The following is a 21,192-nucleotide window of genomic DNA, read 5'->3' on the forward strand; positions in this document are numbered from 1 at the left end:
GAATTTGATCCTCTGGGGGATGGGGAGCCAGTGGAGGCGAGCGAGGGTGGGAGTGATGTGGTCGCGAAGCCTGGTGCGGGACAGTACACGAGCTGCAGAGTTCTGAATGACCTGCAGCTTGTGGAGGGAGGTGCCGGGAAGGCCGGCGAGGAGAGAGTTCCCATAGTCCAGCCTTGAGGTGATAAAGGCGTGGACCAGGGTTTCAGCAGCGTGAGGGGTGAGGTCGTACCGTAGTCTGGCGACATTCCGGAGGTGATGTAAGGCGGTGCCAGTTGTGGCGCGGATATGAGGGAGAAAGGACAGCTCAGGGTCGAACAGAACCCGAGGTTCCTGACTGGCTTTGAGAGGTGGAGAGTGCAGCCTTGGATGCTGATGCTGTCAGCGCCTGAGGTGCGGAGGCGCTGACGTGAGCCAATCAGGAGGGCCTCAGTTTTACGCACGTTGAGCTGGAGAAAGTTATCTCTCGTCCAGGACTCGATGTCGGACAGGCAGCTGTCAGGACATCGGTGGTCGTGGAGTTGAGGGTAGAGGAGGAAAGGTAGAGTTGGGTGTCATCCGCATACATGTGGAAGTTAACCCCATGTCTGCGGATGATGTCACCAAGGGGGAGCATATAGAGGGTGAAGAGGAGGGGACCGAGGACAGAGCCTTGAGGGACACAGCACAAGACAGTGCGGGGGCCGGAGGAAAAACCATTCGTGGAAACAAAGTGAAGACGGTGGGAGAGGTACGACCTAAACCACTCAAGGACAGGGCCTTGAAGGTTGAGGTGGGAGGACAAGCGGTGGAGGAGGATAGCATGGTCGACCGTATCGAATGCTGCCGATAGGTCGAGGAGGACGAGGAGGCAGAGGGAGCCCTGGTCACAGATGGTCAGGATGTCATTGGTGACCTTGACCAGGGCAGTTTCTGTGCTATGGGCAGCACGGAAACCCGACTGAAGGGGTTCGAATAGTGAATGGTTGGAGAGGAAAGAGCGCAGCTGGGAGGCGACAACTCGTTCCAGGACCTTGGACAGGAAGGGGAGGTTGGAGATGGGCCGGTAGCTTGATAGCTGCGACGCATCAAGGGAGGTTTTTTTCAAGGTGGGAGTGATGGTGGCAGTTTTTAAGGGAATGGGAACAGAGCCAGAGGAGAGGGACAGGTTGACGATGTCTGTGATATGTGGGGCAAGGAGGTGGAGCTGGGAGATAAGGAGTGGAGTGGGGATGGGGTCAAGGGAGCAGGTGGTGGGTTTCAGGGATAGGATGAGTTTGGTGACAGAGGGTGGGGAAACGGGTACGAAGTGTGTAGGGGAGGATGGGTAGGAGTCGGAGTGTGGGAGGGAAGGGGTGGGGGGGTGGGTGGATGTTGGAGGGGAAGTGACCGCGGAGCGAATTCCCTTGATTTTGGATTCAAGGAAATCCAGCATCTCCTCGCAGTGAAGGTTGGAGGAGATGACCTGCGCGGGGTGGCGGGGGGGACGGAGGAGTTGGGGTGTGGTAGAGAACAGTAGCCTGGGGTTGTTCTTCGCCTCCAGGATTATCCTGGAGTAGAAGGACGATTTGGCCGAGGCTAGAGTGGAGCGGTAGATTTTGAGGAGGTCCAGCCAGATTTGTCGGTGGACCGTTAGGCCAGATTTGACCAGTTGCGTCCAGCGGCCCGCACCTGGCTCTTCAGTGAGCGGAGGTGGGTGGTGAACCAGGGGGAGGAGCGAGAGTAGGAGACAGTACGGGAGGTGATGGGGGCAAGAGTGTCAAGTGTGGAGGAGAGGGTATTGTGGAGGAGGGTGAGAGCAGAAGAGGGGCCAGTGAGGGTTGAAGGCCAGAGGGAGAGGAGTTCAGAGGACTCCAAGGCAGCGGTTAGGGATTGTGGGGGTAACTTCTTCCAGGGGCGGTAGAAGATGGTGGTGGGTCTGGTGGAGATGGGGAGGGGGGTGGAGGTGGTGAAGGAGATGAAGTGGTGGTCGGAGATGGCCTTGTCGGTGATAGTGACATCCGAGACACTTGGTGATCACCAAGTTGAGTGGGTGGCCGTGACTCTGAGTGGGGGAGTTGATGTGGAGGGAGAGGTTGAGCGAGGAGAGCAGGGAAGAGAAGTCTGAGGAGATGGAGCAGGAGGGGGTGAAGTGCAGGTTAAAGTCGCCCAGGATGATGAGGCGATCAGAGCAGAGGCAGAGAGATGTAAGAAGTGTCGAAATATCGGAGATGAAGGTGGGAGAGGTTTTAGGGGGCCGGTAGAGGAGGAGGATTTTAAGTGAGAGGAAGGAGGGGTGGGAGAGGGTGAGGTGCTCAAAAGAGGGGAAAGAGCCAGAGGAGTAGGGGGATAGGGCAAGTGGTGTCCTTGAGATAAGGGCAACACCACCGCCACGGAGGTTGGGGCGAGGGATGTGGTGGGAGGTGTAGCCGGGTGGTGTGGCCTCCGTGAGGGGGAAGGTGTTGCCTGGGGTGAGCCAGGTTTCCGTTAAGGCCATGATGACCAGGGCCTTGTTACAGAGGGAGCGGACGTTTTGTTGTCCGATGTGGATGGAGCGGTTGACAGACGGGTGTGTGGTGAGGGGAAGGGGGTCCAGGTTGTGAGGCAGGGGTGAGGGGAATGGGGATAAGGGAGGAGAGGTTGGCTCCCCGGGTCTGTGTCCGGGGTGGCTGGCGAGTGTGGTGAGGAATGGGACAGTCGGTGTGGCTGCTGCTGGACAGCCAACGCCGAGTGCCACGGTGAGCCCGGCGGAGGATTCCCAGGCTGGAGCAGAGGGAGGTTGTGGGAGGGTCAAGTGGGGATAGAAAGCGAGAGGGACGGAGAGAGAGGAGGACAGAGCGGGAGAGTTGTAGAGGGGGGAGGGTTTGGTGGTAGAGAGGAGGGAGGAGGGAGGGGGTGAGGGGGCTCGGGTCATAGCGGCAGCCATAGTGCGCACGCGGGGACCGGGAGCGAGCGGTCAGGTGGATGGAAACATTATCACATAGGCTGGGGCAGCGAACCCAACAGGACCATGGTGGGCCCTGATGTGAGGCCGGGGGGCGCACTTCTGAAAACTACAACTATGACGTCAGCGGTTCCCCCACTCCGCCCCCACCCGTTCCCTCCTCAGCCCCACACCCCGCACACTGGCTGCACTCCCTGCCGCGTCGAGTTTAAATACCTGGGTAGGTAGGCCCAGGCTCCTCCCCGCGCTGTCCTGGCGCCGCTCCCTGTCAAGAAAGACTGTAACCAAGGGACAGACTTTACAGAGTTAAAATATTCAGGCGTAGAACTGAGAAAGGAGCAGTGCTGGAGGACATTAAGACTCTCTAGAAATGCAGTCATTGAAATTTGAGGGTCTGTATGACTTAACCTGTTCTTTTTGGTGCCTATGAAGGTCATAGTTGCTAAAGCAATTCACCAGTGGTTTGTTTCTGTCACTTGCAGAGGATATCTTCGGCATCAACCAACGAATTATCTTAATCACTTGCATTCAAGAAGTGACTGTTGCCCTTGTTGACCGATCCCTTCTAATCAATCAATGTACTAATAGTTTCTTTAAGAATGTCTATTTAAATCGCAAATCATTTTGCCTTTGGTCACCCGGTAACCTCTACAATAAAGCAAGCGATATTACCCGAGATTGGGAGCTGGCCATGCTTCCTCAAATCTCGATGTCTCTCTCTTTTCTCGTCCAAGACGTAGGGGTTTCCCAATATTCTTCTCGTCCCAGACGTAGAGGTTTATGATGTTCCTTCTTCTTCGATGTGGATATTACCTCGTCCCAGTCGCAGGGGTTATCCGATAGTTCGTCAGATCTGCAAGTCTGCTGATCAGTTGGTCTCCAGGGTCAATCTCCCGAACAAAGGACTCACAAAAGTTTTATAGTCCCAGATGACCTTTGATCACGTGACTCATTTGTTGACTCTGCAAGACCCTGCTCAATTCCATATTCGGAGTTGTTTTGTTCCTTTGCCCAAAACTGATCTGACCAATTTCGTCTGGGTTCTTCTGTTTGTTTCGTCTGGGTTCTTCTGTCTGTTTCGTCTGGGTTCTTCTGTCTGCTCGCCATGCACATTGTTCAATAGTAACCTTTTCTTCATTCTGCAACACCCTGTTTCGTGGGCCAATTGTTTTTAACTATGTAGAACAACACTTATAGAAATGGTAACATTTTTAAACCATTCCTGACTTCACAAGGGTTAATCTTATTGTCAATCTTACCGCAAATATTTCTGGACCAGGTGTGCAGATATTTTGTGTTGTATAACAAAAGCTCTTGTATGTTTGTGTATAATTCCTAGGATTGGCATGACTTAAGTATTGATGTCCCAGAATTGGCGAAGGAAAAATTAAGAGCCACTAAACATTAAAACATGAACATCTTCTATCTGGAATTATACTGACACTAAAATACCTTTCTCTTTCTCTCTCTCCCTGACTCTCTGGCTCTTTTATTCTTCCTCTAACATTTTTATCTCTCTTTCTTACTGTTTCATTCTCTCTGACTTTATTTTTCTCCATCTCTCTCTCTCACTCCCCATCTCTAACAAATCACAAAATAGACTCACTTGCCTTGAGTTGCCAGTTCATTTAAATGTTTCACAGCATCACAGCTCCACTTTCCTTCTCGATCGGGCACCCATGTGGATGGTTATTGTACAGATGCACATAATTCTATTGTAAATGCTGATTTCCAGCCAAAACTGAAATGTAAAGGAAACACCAGATTAGTTGCTACAACAACAACAACTTGCATTTATATAACGCCTTTCATGCAGGATAGCGTCCCGGAGCGAATCACAGTGGCGCATTCTGACAATGGAGGGCACAAAGGTGAAACAGGATGCCCGAACCACCCAAGTGGAGGTAGTGGGTGGTGGAGTGGGGGGTAAGCAGATCGGCTAGGTAGTGAGGTGCTAGGGCATGAAGGGATTTGAAATCGAATGAGAGGATCTTGAAATCGATCCGTTCGGTGATTGGGAGCCAGTGGAGCCTGGCAAGTTGCTGAGTGCAATAAATACAGAGACTTGGAACCTATAAACTTCTTAGCAAGAAAACACTTGTTTTAGTAGGGAGGACACCCAAGTAGGGTGAATTAAATGAAAGGAGGAGCATTTGAAGGAGAACAAATAAGAAAAAACACAAATGGAACCAACTGGAATAGAGTTCTGTCTGAGGTAATAATGTATCTGCCAGTTCAATGAAACTTCCTATTTTCTTTGTTTTCATTGTGTTGTTTTTTGTCTATTAACAGCAATGATGCCACTGAAAATGAACAAGTCGCACAAGTGGTTGACTCAATGGTGAACAATCCTGGATTTGGAACACGATGCATGAACAATGATCCAATACCGTAAGCCTAATAATTAAATCATGTCTATGTAACTCCATTCCTTTGGAAGTCCCTTTGGAACTCCATCGCACATTCCCTTCACCTCGCCCCTCCTTGCCTCCTTCAAGGTGCGTCTCAAAACCCTCCTCTGTGACCACGCCTTGGGCCACCCTCCTAACCTCCCTTCCCTTTACCCTTTCCGATCCCGACACCCAGTTCGGGTCCAAATCCCTGACTGTCCTGCACCTTGGGACATTCTCTCAACGTGAAAGGCGCTATACGAATTCATACATTTGTAATGGATTGTATGTAAGAGTTCACCTGTGTATCTGTGATGTGCATATATAATTGAATATAATAACATATAATTGAAACAATATGCAACTAATTGAATCGGTGCAGCTGATAACCCGTAAACAGAGTAAAAAGTACATTGTAGATCTATTCATACCAGACATGTTGCTAGAAAAATGCAAGGAGTGAAAACGATGTGTAAAAATGAACGTAACTGTACACTCCAATGTATAAAGTGATGTTAACAAAATAGGAATCCACTGTGTTTAAAGTCATTGGAAATGCATCATCAGATAAAGTAAAAATGCCACCAACTGATGCACGCTCTTTTAAATATGTTTGCCTAGGAAACTTCCCTGCATGAGCAATGATATGGCCTGGTACATCCCACCAGTACCACCATCTGTCAATGATACACTTATGAATGGTAATTGGAGTATGGCAAATCCCTCCCCATCGTGTCAATGCAGCACTCCAGAGAAGATCATCATGTTGCCGGACTGCATCCCTGGTGCTGGAGGGCTGCCACCTATTGAGGTACAAGATCTATATTACACCTGCCTTTTTTGACTTTGGGTTGTTTCAATGTAGAATCTAAAAGATAATTGTTTCAACTGCAAAACTTGTGTAAGTAAAGGCCTGCCTCTATTGATATATTCAGAAGGTAAGTCAGAATTAGAGGGAAAAATTCTATACAGTGTTTGTAGCTGTTGATAATTGATTATCAACTGATTATAAGAGAAATAATAAGTTGGTCACTCAATCCACGACGATTTGTGGTACACTCCTGTGTGAAATTTCACCCACAAAATATACATTGAATTCACTTTACAGTATATTCTGTGAAGCTTGTCAAAGACGTGATAAGGCACAATATCAAATGCAAGAATTATTATTAATATAAATTTAATCATAGAATATCTTTTCAAGATCCTTCCAGATTACTTGGTGAAGAACTGGGGAGCTATGGAGTTCCGACAGAATTGTGACTACAATTGCGGATACACATGTCCAGCTCCTGTCCCAAACAGCACTCTAGAAACACAATTTCCAATGACATTATATTGTGCAGGTGCCACATTAAATTAAATTAATGAGGGAGGTGCCAAATATTCTTAGCTTGAAAAGGATGGAAAAAAAATAAGAAAAAATCGAAGCATTTTGAGATGAAAAGGCAAAGGGTTTCATAGGCTCTTTTATTCATTTTTATTTTGTTGATAATTAATGTACTCACACATAATAATAATATTAATAATAATTCTTGCATTTGATACAGCACCTTACCACGTTCTTCTAGACGTCTCAAAGTGCTTCACAGAATATACTGTAAAGTGAATTGACTTGACTGTACATTCTGTGGGCGAAACACGGCAGCCGATTGCGCACAGCGATGTCCCACAAACAATCGTAGATTGAATGACCTAATTATGATTATGTTATTTATTTTGTGAAGGGATTATTACCCCTGGAACTAGCAGATTCCTTCATGTAACACGTGGAGTCCTGTAGCTCAGTGGTTAGAGCACTCGCTTTGCAAGCAAGAGACCTGAGTTCAATTCCAGGCAGGGCGAAACCTTGGGCAAGTTTCCTTACTCCACACGCCTAATAATAATCCCTCCAAAAAAAAAAAAAAAACAATAATTAAATTGGTCATTTTCAATCTATGACTGTTTGTGGGACATTGCTGTGCGCAATTGGCTGCCGCGTTCGCCCACAAAATATACAGTCAACTCACTTTACAGTATATTCTGTGAAGCGCTTTGGGACGTCCTCCCGACGTGAAAAGCGCTATATCAAATGCAAGGATTATTATTATTATTATATATTATTTCTATTTAAACTTGTTATACTTCTTTGAATAATACCATTTTTTATTTTGTTACAGTAGCACAATGTACTAGGATTTTCTCAATGTATATATTTGGCAGTTGTAACTCCCATTTCTCTATTGAAAAACTATGGCATATCATGATGAATATTTGTGAATATTTCACAATGCATGACTTGAAAGCAAAATCACTAGTACAGCACAAAACACAAGAAGGTATGTCAGGTACAGGGGACCAGAAGCAGGTTCAAGTTTGTCTCTGAGAATATTTATTTTCTTGGAAGTAAATGATGACTTCAATGCCACTCACTGTTGAACAGTTCTTCTGTCCTGTCCATTAGTGTTTTTTTTTGCTATTCTCTGAGATAAAAAGCATGTTTCCATATATAGGGCAGGAGTGTCCAATTTATAAATGGAAAGATTAAGTGGCGAGATTGTTCATTGATGCCCATTGTTTGCTACATTGGCACAAGCAATTTGGTTGTGACCACATCTTATTTTCCCACCAGCAGAATAATAGCAAACAGTCAGACTTCTTCTGCAGTAATTGGAAATAAAGTAGTATGTTTGCATTAGTTAAAAAACAGCACAGACTTTATTTCTATGTCTGCATTGAGGGATAAAATGTAATATGGCCAGAAAATGGGGTGGAGCATCTTGGTGAAGAATGAACTTGCACATCAAATTATCTCACTTAACTCACTATAACCACTGATGTTGTGGAGTGTGCATTGTTTTATTACTCCACATCTAATACTAAATGCATTGATTGCACTCTCTCTTAGTAAATATCTTTAGATTTAATGTTGTAATGATATGTTTGCACTTTTATTATCCTACGGGTTATTCTTTTTATATATGGTCAAACATGAATTAAGAAATGCCAAGTATGTCTGGAAAAACAAGGCAAAATACTGCAGATGCTGGAAATCTGAAATAAAAACAAAAGTCACCGGGAACACTCAGCAAATCAGGCAGCATCTATGGAGAGAGGAAAGTGGTTTAAAGTTTCAAGTCAATGACTTTTCGCCATCTCCATAGATCTGCCTGACCTGAGTGTTCCCAGCGACATCTGTTTGATGTCTAGTTTGGTATCACAGCAACAATGTTCATGTTTCAAGCAGTACTGGAAATGGAACGTTTGTCACACGTATGGTCATAATGACAACTGGCAACAGCAATGCTATGGATACTTCCTGCAAAATAGTCTTGTAGCAAATGCCAGGCTGACATCCACATGACACCATAGAACTAGTAAAATTCTATCTTAGAGCTACATACATGCCAATCATTTAATTTTGATGGTGGTATGCTTTTGCTTGTATTGCCAACATTTTTCATGTTGATTTGCACACTTTCTCAAAAAGTTTGCAGTTCCTGTAGTGCTACTGCAATAACCACATCACGAGCCTACAGGAAGCCATATTAAACGTGTTAGATGTAATACTGAACATTTCTGAACGAAGAAATTCTATAATGAAAGCTGATCAACTGTGTATAAACATAAAGGAGTATAAAACACCATAATAATAATAATAATCCTTGTATTTGATATAGCGCTTTTCACGTCGGGAGGACATCCCAAAGCGCTTCACAGAACATACTGTAAAGTGAATTGACTGTATATTTGTGGGCGAACGTGGCAGCCAATTGCGCACAGCAATGTCCCACAAACAGTCGTAGATTGAAAATGACCAATTTATTTTTGTTTTTTGGTTTTGGAGGGATTATTATTAGGCTCTGTGTGGAGTAAGGAAACTTGCCCAAGGTTTCGCCCTCTGCCTAGAATTGAACTCAGATCTCTCGCTTGCAAAGCAAGTGCTCTAACCACTGAGCTACAGGACTCCAGTAGTTTAGCTTGCATGATATTTCTGAAGTTTTTTTTTTTAATTTTTTTTAAAAATTACCATTTTTGGTAAAGATGTTTGCATTATGTGATCAGGCTTCAAGGGAACACATTACCTTGGTTTGCTGTAGTTTCTTAACTGAAAAGTACATCTGAGAAACGACACCTTTGGGATTCATTGGGCACACTCAGCAGTAGTTGAAGCAAAACATTAAAACTGTTCATTGAAGAGTTATGTTCAAGGGGCTGTTGGTAAGACTTCAAGTCTTGTGCTCCACAGAGGATGGGCATTGATGGGTTTCTTATCTGTGAACTGAAAAGAAATGTTTTCATTTTAAATATTTGTTTCCTTGGTGGACAACACTCAGTGTTACACCTATTTCTGCTGCCAGTTGTGCTGTGCTCCCACATGTACTGACAACAAAAACAAAGATTACTTTTGTATAGCACCTTTCACGTCGGGAGGATGTCCCAAGGTGCTGGACAGAGTACAGCATTTCAGACCCGAGCTGGGATCAGGGCGGGAGTAGGGAGGGGAGGGGAAGGGGGGTGGCCGATGGCATGGTCAAAGAGGAGGGTCTTGAGCCGGGACTTGAAGTAGCATAAGGAAGGGGTGAGGCAGAGTGACTGGGGGATGGAATTCCAGAGGTTGGAAAGCCTTCCAGTGACTGAAGGCTCTGCCGCCAATGGTGGGGTGGGTGGGTCGAGGGACGTGAAGCAGGCCAAAGCCGAGGGGGTTAGGAGGTCGCAGAGGTAGGGTGGGGCGAGGCCATGCATCTGAATGCTAACTACAATTAAGCCAAGTCACAGATATGAAAAAAAACTCTTCTCGGGTATTGGGACAATCTCCCGACGTGAAAGGTGCTATACAAATGTAATTTTGTATTTTATTGTATTGTATCAACATGTAAAATGTCTATCCCTTCCACTTTTCTTCCTAAATGGGACGTGGGGTTCGGTAATATATGATTGTGCATAGTTGAAGCTTGTTATCTTTTGTCAAGCGGATAGATGCACTCTACTTGAGATCACTCCAATTACATCCCATCATACAGCCAAACCTTAATGCAGTGTACCTACCCTACATTTCTCAGATAATTTTGAATGATATGACATTTAGGAATTTTACCCATCCTTGTCATTTGGCCACATCATTTTATTGTGATCAAGTATAATAATAGCTCTAGTTTTGCCATCCCCCAAATTCTTTGTGAACAATATGAACAGCAGGAGACCTAAGGCAAACATTTTGCTTGTTACTATTTCCCAGATGGAACCTTGTTCAATTATCATAGCCTTATGCCTTTATCACTAGCTTGAGCCATCTATTGGAATACCATCGTTTAATCTAACCAGCCAATTTGTCATTAATACTAAAGACTTTTATCTCATTCAGAAACTCCAGCTGTGGTTTTTGAAATGTCATTTTGAATCCAATCATATTAAATTAACTTGGATTTGCCTCAACCACTAATTCAGTAATGTGCTAGAAGAGCTGGATGTGCTTCATGAGGCATGACCCCCTAACTTCTAAATCCATGCTATCTGGCCATTATGGGCTCAAGGTTTGCTGCATAAAGTAATCTCAAGTATTTTTCCAATTACTATTAGATTAATGAACTATAGCTCCCTCAACATGTCATTTTATTAAGCATCAGAATTGCATGAGCTACTTTAAGATTCTTGGATACACCCTCTGTATTTATGAACGAATTACACAAATTACAGCAGATCATTCTATAAAGTTGAGGTTGCAAAAGCACTCAAGTGATAAAAATCATTTTGTTCCCAGTGCTGGAAAAGGTGTCTCACAAACTAATATCCATTTTCTGCGGGAAATCTCCTTCCTCCTTGTTAAGTCAACTCGCAAGACATCATCTCTGGGCCGAGATCAGCTAATGAGATACAAGTATGATGTACAGGAGATTACCACAGAAAACAGTACGCATCACAATGACTTGACAAGAACTTTGCAAGTAGTTTGATGTTTACGTTTCTTTTCAATTTGAATCCCTGAAAAATTCTGTGCACAAGATCACAAGGTTAGATTGGACGAGGAAGGCTCTCGGCCCATCTGATCTCATCCTTAATATAATAATAATAATAATAATCCTTGCATTTGATATAGCGCCTTATCACCTCTTCAAGAAATCTCAAAGTGCTTCACAGAATACACTAAAGTGAATTGACTGTATGTTTTGTGGGAGAAACGTGGCAGCCAATTACGCATAGCAGTGTCCCACAAACAGTCGTGGACTGAAGTGACCAATTTATTTTTTTTGAAGGAATTATTACACACAGAAAAGCGATCCGCCAATTGACTAACAACCGGGTTCCTACTTATTGCTAGGTAAACAGAGGCGTGTAGAGTAAGGAAACTTGCCCAACATTTCGCCCTGCCGGGATTTTAACCCAGGTCTCTCATTTGCGAGGCGACAGGACTCCATAGGTATCATTCCCGAGCATCCTTCCATCATAGCATTGTGCTGATTCTCCTGCTGATCAGGTGATGGTCTGATTCCATCCTCCCTTCCATTTGCCCTTTGCAGCATCAAGCCATTTCTTAAATGAGTTCTGTGGAGTTAACAATAATAATACTTGGGTTTTCTACAGTACCTTATCAAGACAGGAATACCTCAAATGTTTTCAAGGTCTTCTGTCAATTGTAGCAACTGTATGTGTATTGATAGACAAACATGCCTGCCAATTTACAGAGAGCTGCGCTCCACAAACAACCATGAAGTGAATGACCATTTTTATGTGGTTTATTATTGGTTAGGACACTGAGAGAAACTCCCTTTACTTTTCAGTTAATACAACAGGTCCTTTAATGTCCATCTTATGTCAGGTCCTCATTTACATCTCATCTGAAGGATGGGAGTGGTCTAATGTCAGCCATGACAAATGTCCCAATGGGGTGCTGGTACCTACAACTATCTGATTTGAAGGCAAGAGTTCAACTAACTGACTCAAGTTGAAACCAAACAGATGTTCTAGTCTCCACCAATCTTCCTGGCAATCCATTCCAGCTATTCGTTTCCCCCTATCTAAAGAAATACATTGAATAATAGCATATTATAACACAGAATCAGGCCATTTGGCCTATTGTGCCTATGCCAGCTCTTTGGAAGAGCTATCCAATCAGTCCCACTCCCTCACTCTTTCCCCATATTCTTGCAATTTTTTCCTTTTCAATTACCTATCTAATTCTCTTTTGAAAGATTTTATTGAATCTGTTTCCAGCACACTTTCAGTCAGTGCATTCCAGATTGTAACAACTCTCTGTGTAAAAAATATTCTGCTCATCTCCCCTCTGGTTCTTTTGTCAATGATCTTAAATCTATGTGCCCTGGTTACTGAACCACCTGCCAGTGGAAATAGTTTCTCCCCATCTATTTTATCAAAACCCCTCATAATTTTTGAACACCTTTATTAAATCTGGTAATTTCTGGTAAATGTCCTCAAATTGCATTTCACAATCCTCAACCCATATCTTTTTATCCTGATGCACTGGCATATATGAAACTATTGCTCTAGATTTGCCTTCTCAATCCCATTTAGAATCTTATATATCTCTATATGGTTCCCTCTAAGATGTCTCTTTTTCAGGGCTGAAGAGCCAGAGGAGATTGAGGCTCTATCAAGATACCATTTTTGAACTGGTAGCAAAGGTCTTGAGGGTCCCTTAGATTTCCAGAACAGGTCTACCTGTGAAGTTCATAACTAAACCCATGAGTGAGTGTGTGTGTCTGATTAACTGATTAACTGATCTTTTATGAGTTCTCGGATTGCTGAATTGCTGCATTTACAAGTGAATTGTTTATGTTATCTAGCATTGACTAGAGAACTGTGTTGATTAGAATTCAAGATTTGACTGCTGCACTGTTCTACAAGGAGTAGGTTACCATCATTTCTACAGAAATGCAGAATACCTGTTGCAGAAACAGCAGCAGATTTGTGAATGTAGTTCCTCCCCAAAAGGTCTTGGCATCAGCAAATGTGCACTATACAGTTTAGGTAGTTTACATTCAATCCTACAACCACTGAAGCTTCTAACTCACCACAGGTGATGTGCAATACAGAATCTTACTTGTCAATACACAATTCATAGAATCAACATGTCACTATTTTATCCTCAGCCAACCACCTCTGACTGCAGCATTTGAATATAATAATTGTTGCACTTCACATACTCCAAGCTGGTTCTCAAAGCATTGGGTCAGGCCTTGGTATCACTGGCCATTTATTGCTCATTCCAGAAGCAGCCCTACTGATGCAGTTCCAACCACACAAGACAATGTTTATGAACATTGGGATTGTGAAGTAGTGATTCCCATGTCTTGACAATTTTATATTGATAATCAAACAAACTGATAACAGCTATTCTGCACCTCTGTGGAATTGCAGAATTGTGCAGAAGTCAAATCTTGAATTCTTCTCAACACATTTCTCCAGTCAATGCATGAATAATGACCCACTGGAGTTGCAGGAACTGTATCCATTACACCATTGCGGTTGCCCCCAATTTTACTGTTAATGGTCTTCAACAACAACAACAAATTATATCAAGAGAATGTCCCAAGGCGCTGGACAATCAGGATTCCTCACCCAAGCTGATAGTTGAGATTAGGAGGGGTGGAGTGCGGGGACGGAATGCAAGTTGAATGCAAATGATTTTAATAATAATAATAATAATCCTTGCATTTGATACAGCGCTTTTCACGTCTTCTAGACATCCCAAAGCGCTAAATAATTTAATAATAAATTGGTCATTTTCAATGCACGACTGTTTGTGGGCCACTGCTGTGGGCAATTGGCTGCCACATTTTGCCCACAAATATATGGTCAATTCATTTTACAGTATATTCTGGGAAGCGCTTTGAGATATCTAGAAAACGTGAAAAGCGCTATATCAAACGCAAGGATTATTAAATTAATGCCATAGAATACTTGGGATTTTGTGCATGCTGTAGCGCTTGTTACATTACGTACTAGTGTACTCTGTACTCTGAACTGTGGACAGGAAGATAGTGGCAGTGCTTTTATGCATGTCATGCTGAGCTGTGCTGCTCACAAGGAAGGTCATAATGGAATGATACAAACACAGTACATGAAAGCAATGCCATGATCTTCCTGCCCAAAGTTCAGATGTATATCCCTACCCATTGAGCCATAACACCATATATCAATGGAAGATTCAATTAAATTAGTCTTGTCTTTCATAAAATATATGACAAATTTTCCGTTGATTCTCTGTGGTTGCCTGGTAATTCCAGCATCTTTTGTTTGGAGGGAATAGAGTTGTTTTACTTTGAACGTACTTGCACAAAATAGGCATGAGCGGTTTTTCCTTTCTTCTCTTTTCGTGTTATATTTAGCTTTCATAAATTGGAGTAATGTTTCAGCTCCTAAGAATAGCAGGATACTCAATTTGTCCCTGGCATTAATTAGTTGGCACCACACATTGGCACACTTTTGTGGATGACCTAGTCATTCATTCTTTTCTTTCCAGTTCCAGCTGTGCCCGAAGCTTACAGAATAGGCTATTAAATGATATTATATGATATTATATGATATTATATGATATTACATGATATATAGGCTCTTATATGATATATTATATATGATTATATTATATGCAGAATGGGCTGCAGAATAGGCTGTTATATAACCTCGACACTGCTTTCACTGTTTCCTACAATAATGTTTAGGAAGTTTCTGGTTGGGCATTCGCTTTAACAAAGAAAATCAGTTTCTTTAATAAATCAGTTAATCAGGCACACACACTCTCTTTACCTTCATATCATATAGGTATGAAGAATTCTGGATCCACAATGAGTATATTTTGTGGGCAAAACTGTATATATTGTGTGGTACTTTCAGTCACTACAGAGTTTGCAACTCAGTTGTTATTAATGACTAATATTATGAATCGCTTCGATTTAGATCCCTATGACTCATGCTATGTTGCATTTTTTTCAAACTGACATTATTACTGCCCATATCCTTAAAACCTCAATAACTTTTATATTTATATAGCACCCTTCACACAGGCTCTTGGAGAGCTTAAAATCCATGTCTATTTGTGTATTATCCATATATCCTTCGTAATAACCTCAGAGTATAAAATGTGTGTGTTCGGTTGATAAATGCTTACCTCAATTTTGCAAACTGATCACTAAAAAGTAAAGACCACATTATTCAAATGTCAATTAAATGAAGGATGCATTAATTCAATACAGCACTGTTTCAATGAATTATTCAATAAGTGAGTCGCTTTAAGAATTACATGCCTTGAATATAAAGATAATCTGCAGGAGAAATTAAATTTAGCCTTAATGCAATTTTAATATAGAAACAAAGATCACAAAAGGATTTGGATAAAGAAGGTCCTTCAGTCCATTTATTCTCAATCTGTTCAGAGCACCAATAACACCATCCTCCTATTATGTCATGCAATTTCTCAAATTAATTAAATGCCTTGGTCTCAAATTGTTCTTCATGTGTCTGCCTCGCTCAGTTTTAGCGCTATTGGTCTGCTCCACGTCCCCCGCCCCAACCGCCCTACCATCGGTGGTCGGGCCTTCAGCCTCTCAGCCCCCAGGCTCTGGAACTCTATCCCCCAGTGCCTTCGCCGCCTCCTCCCTTTCCTCCTTCAAGGCCGGTCTCAAAACCTTTCTCTTTGACCGTGCCTTCAGCTCCCCTCTCGACTCTCTTCCCCCTCCTCGCTCCCTCCCTTCCCTCCCCTCACCCTGACCATTTCCCCCATCCTTGCTCCCTCCCTTCCCTCCCCTCACCCTGACCATTTCCCCCCTCCTCGCTCCCTCCCTCCCCTCACCCTGACCATTTCCCCCCTGCTCGGGTCATGACCCAACTGTGCAGCGCCTTGGGACGTCCTCCTGACGTGAAAGGCGCTTTATAAATGGAATCTTGTTGTTGTTGTTGTTGTTGTTATTGCTTTCGAAGGTTACTCCACATGTGGATTTTGAGCAAATGGTCGAGTTTGACACTCTATTGCAGTGTTGAGGAAGGTGCTGCTTTTTCAGAGGTGCTGTCCTTCAGATGAGATATTAGTCTGACGTCCCATCTGCCTTTTGAGGTGGATGTTAAAGTTCCCATAGCACTATTCAAAAAGGGAAGGGTGTTTCTCCCTATGCCCTGACCAACAATCCCCAGATAAAAAAACGTCATTCACTTCATAGCAGTTCATGGACCGTACAAAAGTCACTAAACTTTTCAGAAAACATTGTGAAGACTTTGAGCCGTTTCAATTCAATAGGATGCAATATCAAATGCAACTTTTATTATTACTCCTGATAATTTCTTCCAGCCATTGATTACATCTCTGTAAAGAATTACAGTGTAGCCTTGTTATAGTGCACTTCATCATAGTGCAAGTTCAGTTGTGACATTGGTTGACTGTATTCACTCCATATGTGGACAACTGGCCCATTGCTTCCTGCAGGCCAGTCAGATAGTCCTGGTTACTGAGTTGCCATTGACATCATGTTGATGGTGACCAGATGAATTGGAAATCAGATGTTTTGCTTTTAGTGCAGGAACTGGTCGATGCACAAAGAGCGAGTCTGCTTCATGAACATTCAAACCCACTATCGCATCTTGTTACAGCATGGGTTGGGATTTTATGAATCCAAACCCTGCTTAGAACAGGGCTCCACTATACTTCTTGGCTTTCTACCTATAATTTGCCTTCACCTTCACAACCCTGAACCTGTTTTCTCTTGTCCTTGGTGTACAAGGCAAAATTGGTCTGTGTTATTTTCTCTGTCCTATTATCCATCTTGAAAACCTTTCTAACATGCTCTCTGATATGCCTTTTTTAGACATTCCTCACAGCAGTCATCAGAATGTTTGGAGCTGTATCCAATGATGGTTATTCCCTGGATCTTCAAAATTTCCTTTCATTCCATTACAGTACAGCACATTATTCATGTCTGGTTGGAGTTATTCATCTCTGACCAGGATCTCTCCATCCTTCTCTTTAGCCTATTTTATCTGTACTCACAACTATATTGTGTTTCATCCACAAACATACACAGTAAATCATACAAAGCACTTTGAGACATCCTCCTGATGTGAAATATGTTATATTAAATGCAAGTGTTGATCTTATTATAATGTATCTACATGTTTGCTAATTGTTCACTTTGCACAAGCAATTTTTCTAATGGAAGATCCAAGAGGCAATATTGAGTGAGCGGTGAAGATCTTTCTGACTAATGCAAAAATTCAGTTAGTGTGAACACTAACCTCTGGTTCTGTAAAATAAGCCAAGAATAAGCATGGGGTGCCATTTCTCATGGAGTCCTGTAGCTCAGTGGTTAGAGAACTTGCCTCACAAGTGAGACACCTGGGTTCTATTCCCTGGCAGAACGAGACATTGGACAAGTTTCCTTACTCTACTCGCCTCTGTTTACCTAGCAGTAAGTAGGAACCCGGTTGTTAGTCGTGATTGCCGCATTTTGCCCACAAGCTATACAGTCAATTGACTTTACAGTATAACCTGTGAAGCACTCTCGAAAACATGACAAGGCTCTATATTCAAATGCAAGGATTTTTTGATTATTTCACACAAACGCATAGTATTGATTTTATTTACATTGACAGGGAAATATAAATTCTAGTGATTGGAAGTAGCATCACTATCCACGGAGTTAATGAACACCAAGGGATTTCTATGAATTGTAAACAAGAAAGATGGGCTGAAGTGTAGAGTCAAAGTGACAGAATATTAGTAGTAGAGCTGCACGGTGTTTATAAAACCATATTACTATTGTCTTATATATTTATCTGAAATGTCTCAACAAATCTTTCTAATTAATGTTGGATGCGTTTTACAAGGTAATTTACTTTGTATTTTGTTGACAGATCTTCTAACTGGAAAGTAAAACATTTTTTAATTTGTTTGTACTTTACAGCAATAGCCTTCAATATTGATGCTAAGAGCCATCATTTAACTGTGTTTATTTGCAGCGACTTCAAAACACAACAGATATATTACAGAACATGACAGGAAGAAACGTAACAGACTATCTTGTGAAAACATATGAAGAATTCTACAAAATAAGGTATGAAAATTGACATGAAAAGCACAGTGTTATTCTTGGAAACATTAAGATGAATAACCTGCTGAGTTGCTATACAAGTTGACATTGCTGCTTTCTTTTACCGTATGCTATTATTTTTTGTGTGAAGTTGTTGGATTACATTGTAATATGTAACTCAGGTGTGCTTCAGGATGACACCCAACTGTACCTCTTTGCCTCCACCCTTCACTCCAGGACCACTGCTGCCCTGACAGAATGTCTGTCAGACATCAAGTCCTGGATGAGAGCTAACTTATTTCAGTTGAATGTCAACAAGACCGAGGCTCTCCTGATTGGCTCCCGTCAGCGCCTCCACACCTCAGGCGCTGACAGCATCACCATCCATGGTTGCACATTCCACCTCACTGAGCCAGTCCGGAACCTTGGCATTGTGTTTGACACTCAACTATTCTTTCTACCTCACGTCCGTGCCATGACCCACTCCTCCTTCCTCCACCTCCGCAACATCTCCCGGCTCCAGCACTGTCTCACACCATAGGCTGCCGAAATCCTAATGTACGCATTTGTTACATCAAGGCTTGACTATGCAAACTCCCTGTTTGTCGGCCTCCGCAACTCCTCCTTCCATAGGCTGCAAATCATTCAGAACTCTGCAGCCCGTGTCCTCTCCCGCACTAGGCTCCATGACTCTATCACCCCCATCCTCACCTGACTCCATGGCTTCCCATCACACGGAGAATACAGGCCACTGGCACTCTGCCCCCACCCTCTGAAACTCCATCCTGCAGTCCCTCCGCCTCGCCCTCTCCCTTGCCTCCTTCAAGACCCATCTCAAGACCCTCCTCTTCAACCATGCTTTTGATCACCCAGCTTCCCCCCCTGCCCTCCACCCTCACTAATCCGAACCCAGCTCAGGTCCAAAACTCTGATTGTCCACTGCCTTGAGACATCCTCTTGATGTGAAAGGCGCTATACAAATGTAATTTTGTTGTTGTTGTTTCGGCCCTGAAGGTATGGAGGGATTTCAGTTGGGGAAGTGAACTCACAAGCTGAGATTAACAAAAGCATCATTGCTGCCAACCTTCTGCAACTTTCAGAGATGTTTAATGTGTCTCAGGTAAAACATTTAAGTAAATATGTGTAAATATTGTGAAAGATTATATGAAATGTACTGTGACTGCAAAAAAGGATTCGGAAAAATAAGAAGAAAACAACACAAGTGTGGTATCATGTCGCCCGCAAAATATACAGTCAATTCACTTTACAGCATATTCTGTGAAGGGCTTTGAGACATTTAGAAGAAGTGAAAAGTGCTATACCAAATGCAAGGATTATTATATAACATGAAATAAAATCCCAACTGCTAGCCATCCACTGTAAACCAATTAACTTCTCTTCAGGTAAACTACATGAGCACACGTGACAGTGTATCAAAGTATGTGACGCGGCTTCAAAACAGAAGCGGTGACATGGGCTCATTTGAGCTCATTGTCTGGGGTGACACTTCAATCATTACAACAACAACTTGCATTTATATAGTGCCTCTCACGCAGGTTACCGTCCTAGAGCTTGACATTGGCAGAGCACGATGGTGAGTTCATAGGCACAGTCGAATAGGAAGGTCTTCAGGCACGACTTGAAGATTGGGAAGAAAGGGTAAGGTGGAGGGATTGAGGAAGAGTGTTCCAGAGTTTCAGAGCTTAGTGGCTGAAAGCAGGCCCACCATGGTGGAACATAGGGCATGAGGACCATGCAGAAGGCCGGAACCAGTTGAGCAGAGGCAGTGGGTTGTGGGGTAAGCAGGTCGGAGAGGTAGAGAGGGCATGAAGGGATTTGAAAACATGTGTGAGGATCTCAAAATTGATCCATCTGGTGTGATGGAGGTATGGAGTTTAGTGCAGGTGAGTATGCGGGCGGCGGAGTTTTGGATCAGCTGGATCCTGTGCATGGTGGAGCTAGGGAGATTGGCCAAGAGGGCATTAAACTTGAATTGCCAGTAGTGTCATCCTTCAGTTGAGACATTACCCGAGGACCTATTGCCTATTCCATGGATACAAAAGATCCCACAGCACTATTCGAATAAAGAAGGAAGTCCCATCACGATGACCTGGTCAACAATCCTCCAGACAAACAAAAGTTAATCATTTACTCTGTGGCTGTTTGTGGGACATGGCTGCTTGCCATATCTGGCTGCAAATACATAACTGCTATACTTTACAGTAAATCCTGTGAAGTAATTTGAGGTATTTCCGTAACATGATAAGGCATTATGAAATGCAAGGAGTATTACTATTATTATCTTAGAACAAAGAAAGTTGTGGGCTCAAGCTCATGGTCCAGGCTGATGGAAGAGGTATTTCAAAACAGATTTTGACCTAGTTCCTTACTTAAGCAACATATTTATGGAGATAACAATTTTGACTCCTGATTCATATTCAATTTTTTTTCATGGCATAGCATGCATAACATTTTTATTTTATATGCTCTTTATTTATTTTTTATGCACATTTTTATTAATGGCTCTGAGGAGAATGACCAGTGAAGACAATTCACTAGCAGTCAGTATGGCCAGACTGTAGAGATGTCTAAAATCAGGCAGGTAGAGTTGCTATCAGACACTGATTGTGACTGCAGTACATACATGATAATTAAGCAGCATCCCATCCAGTTTAATAATAATGGTGAAGCTGTCCAGTTGTATTGGGAGGTGACTTAAGGCAGAAGGGATTAGATGAACTGATTAATTATTCTTCTAGTGCTCAGTCAATGTTCTCAACATTTTAAGTAAATCAGAATTAGACAGCAATACTCTAACTAGAAATGAATGTGATGTTGTTTAGCAGTGCTTTATTGTGCAGATTGGAGGAGGAAATTCTCCTCACTTTCA

The 21,192-nt window shown here is 42.9% G+C and overlaps 1 protein-coding gene across 1 annotated transcript in view; it reads left to right on the top strand.

Moving 5' to 3' along the window:
• Positions 1-21,192, top strand: part of LOC103188162 (phospholipid-transporting ATPase ABCA1) — a 248,220-nt gene that overhangs the window by 148,250 nt on the left and 78,778 nt on the right. The window contains exons 28-31 of the mRNA XM_007908032.2: positions 5,192-5,290; positions 5,911-6,100; positions 18,232-18,326; positions 19,317-19,422. Coding sequence (XP_007906223.1) covers positions 5,192-5,290; positions 5,911-6,100; positions 18,232-18,326; positions 19,317-19,422 — 490 coding nt within the window. The remainder of the gene's footprint in view (positions 1-5,191; positions 5,291-5,910; positions 6,101-18,231; positions 18,327-19,316; positions 19,423-21,192) is intronic.

This window comes from Callorhinchus milii, unplaced genomic scaffold (assembly GCF_018977255.1).
Source record: "Callorhinchus milii isolate IMCB2004 unplaced genomic scaffold, IMCB_Cmil_1.0 Scaffold1, whole genome shotgun sequence".
Classification (NCBI taxonomy): domain Eukaryota; kingdom Metazoa; phylum Chordata; class Chondrichthyes; order Chimaeriformes; family Callorhinchidae; genus Callorhinchus; species Callorhinchus milii.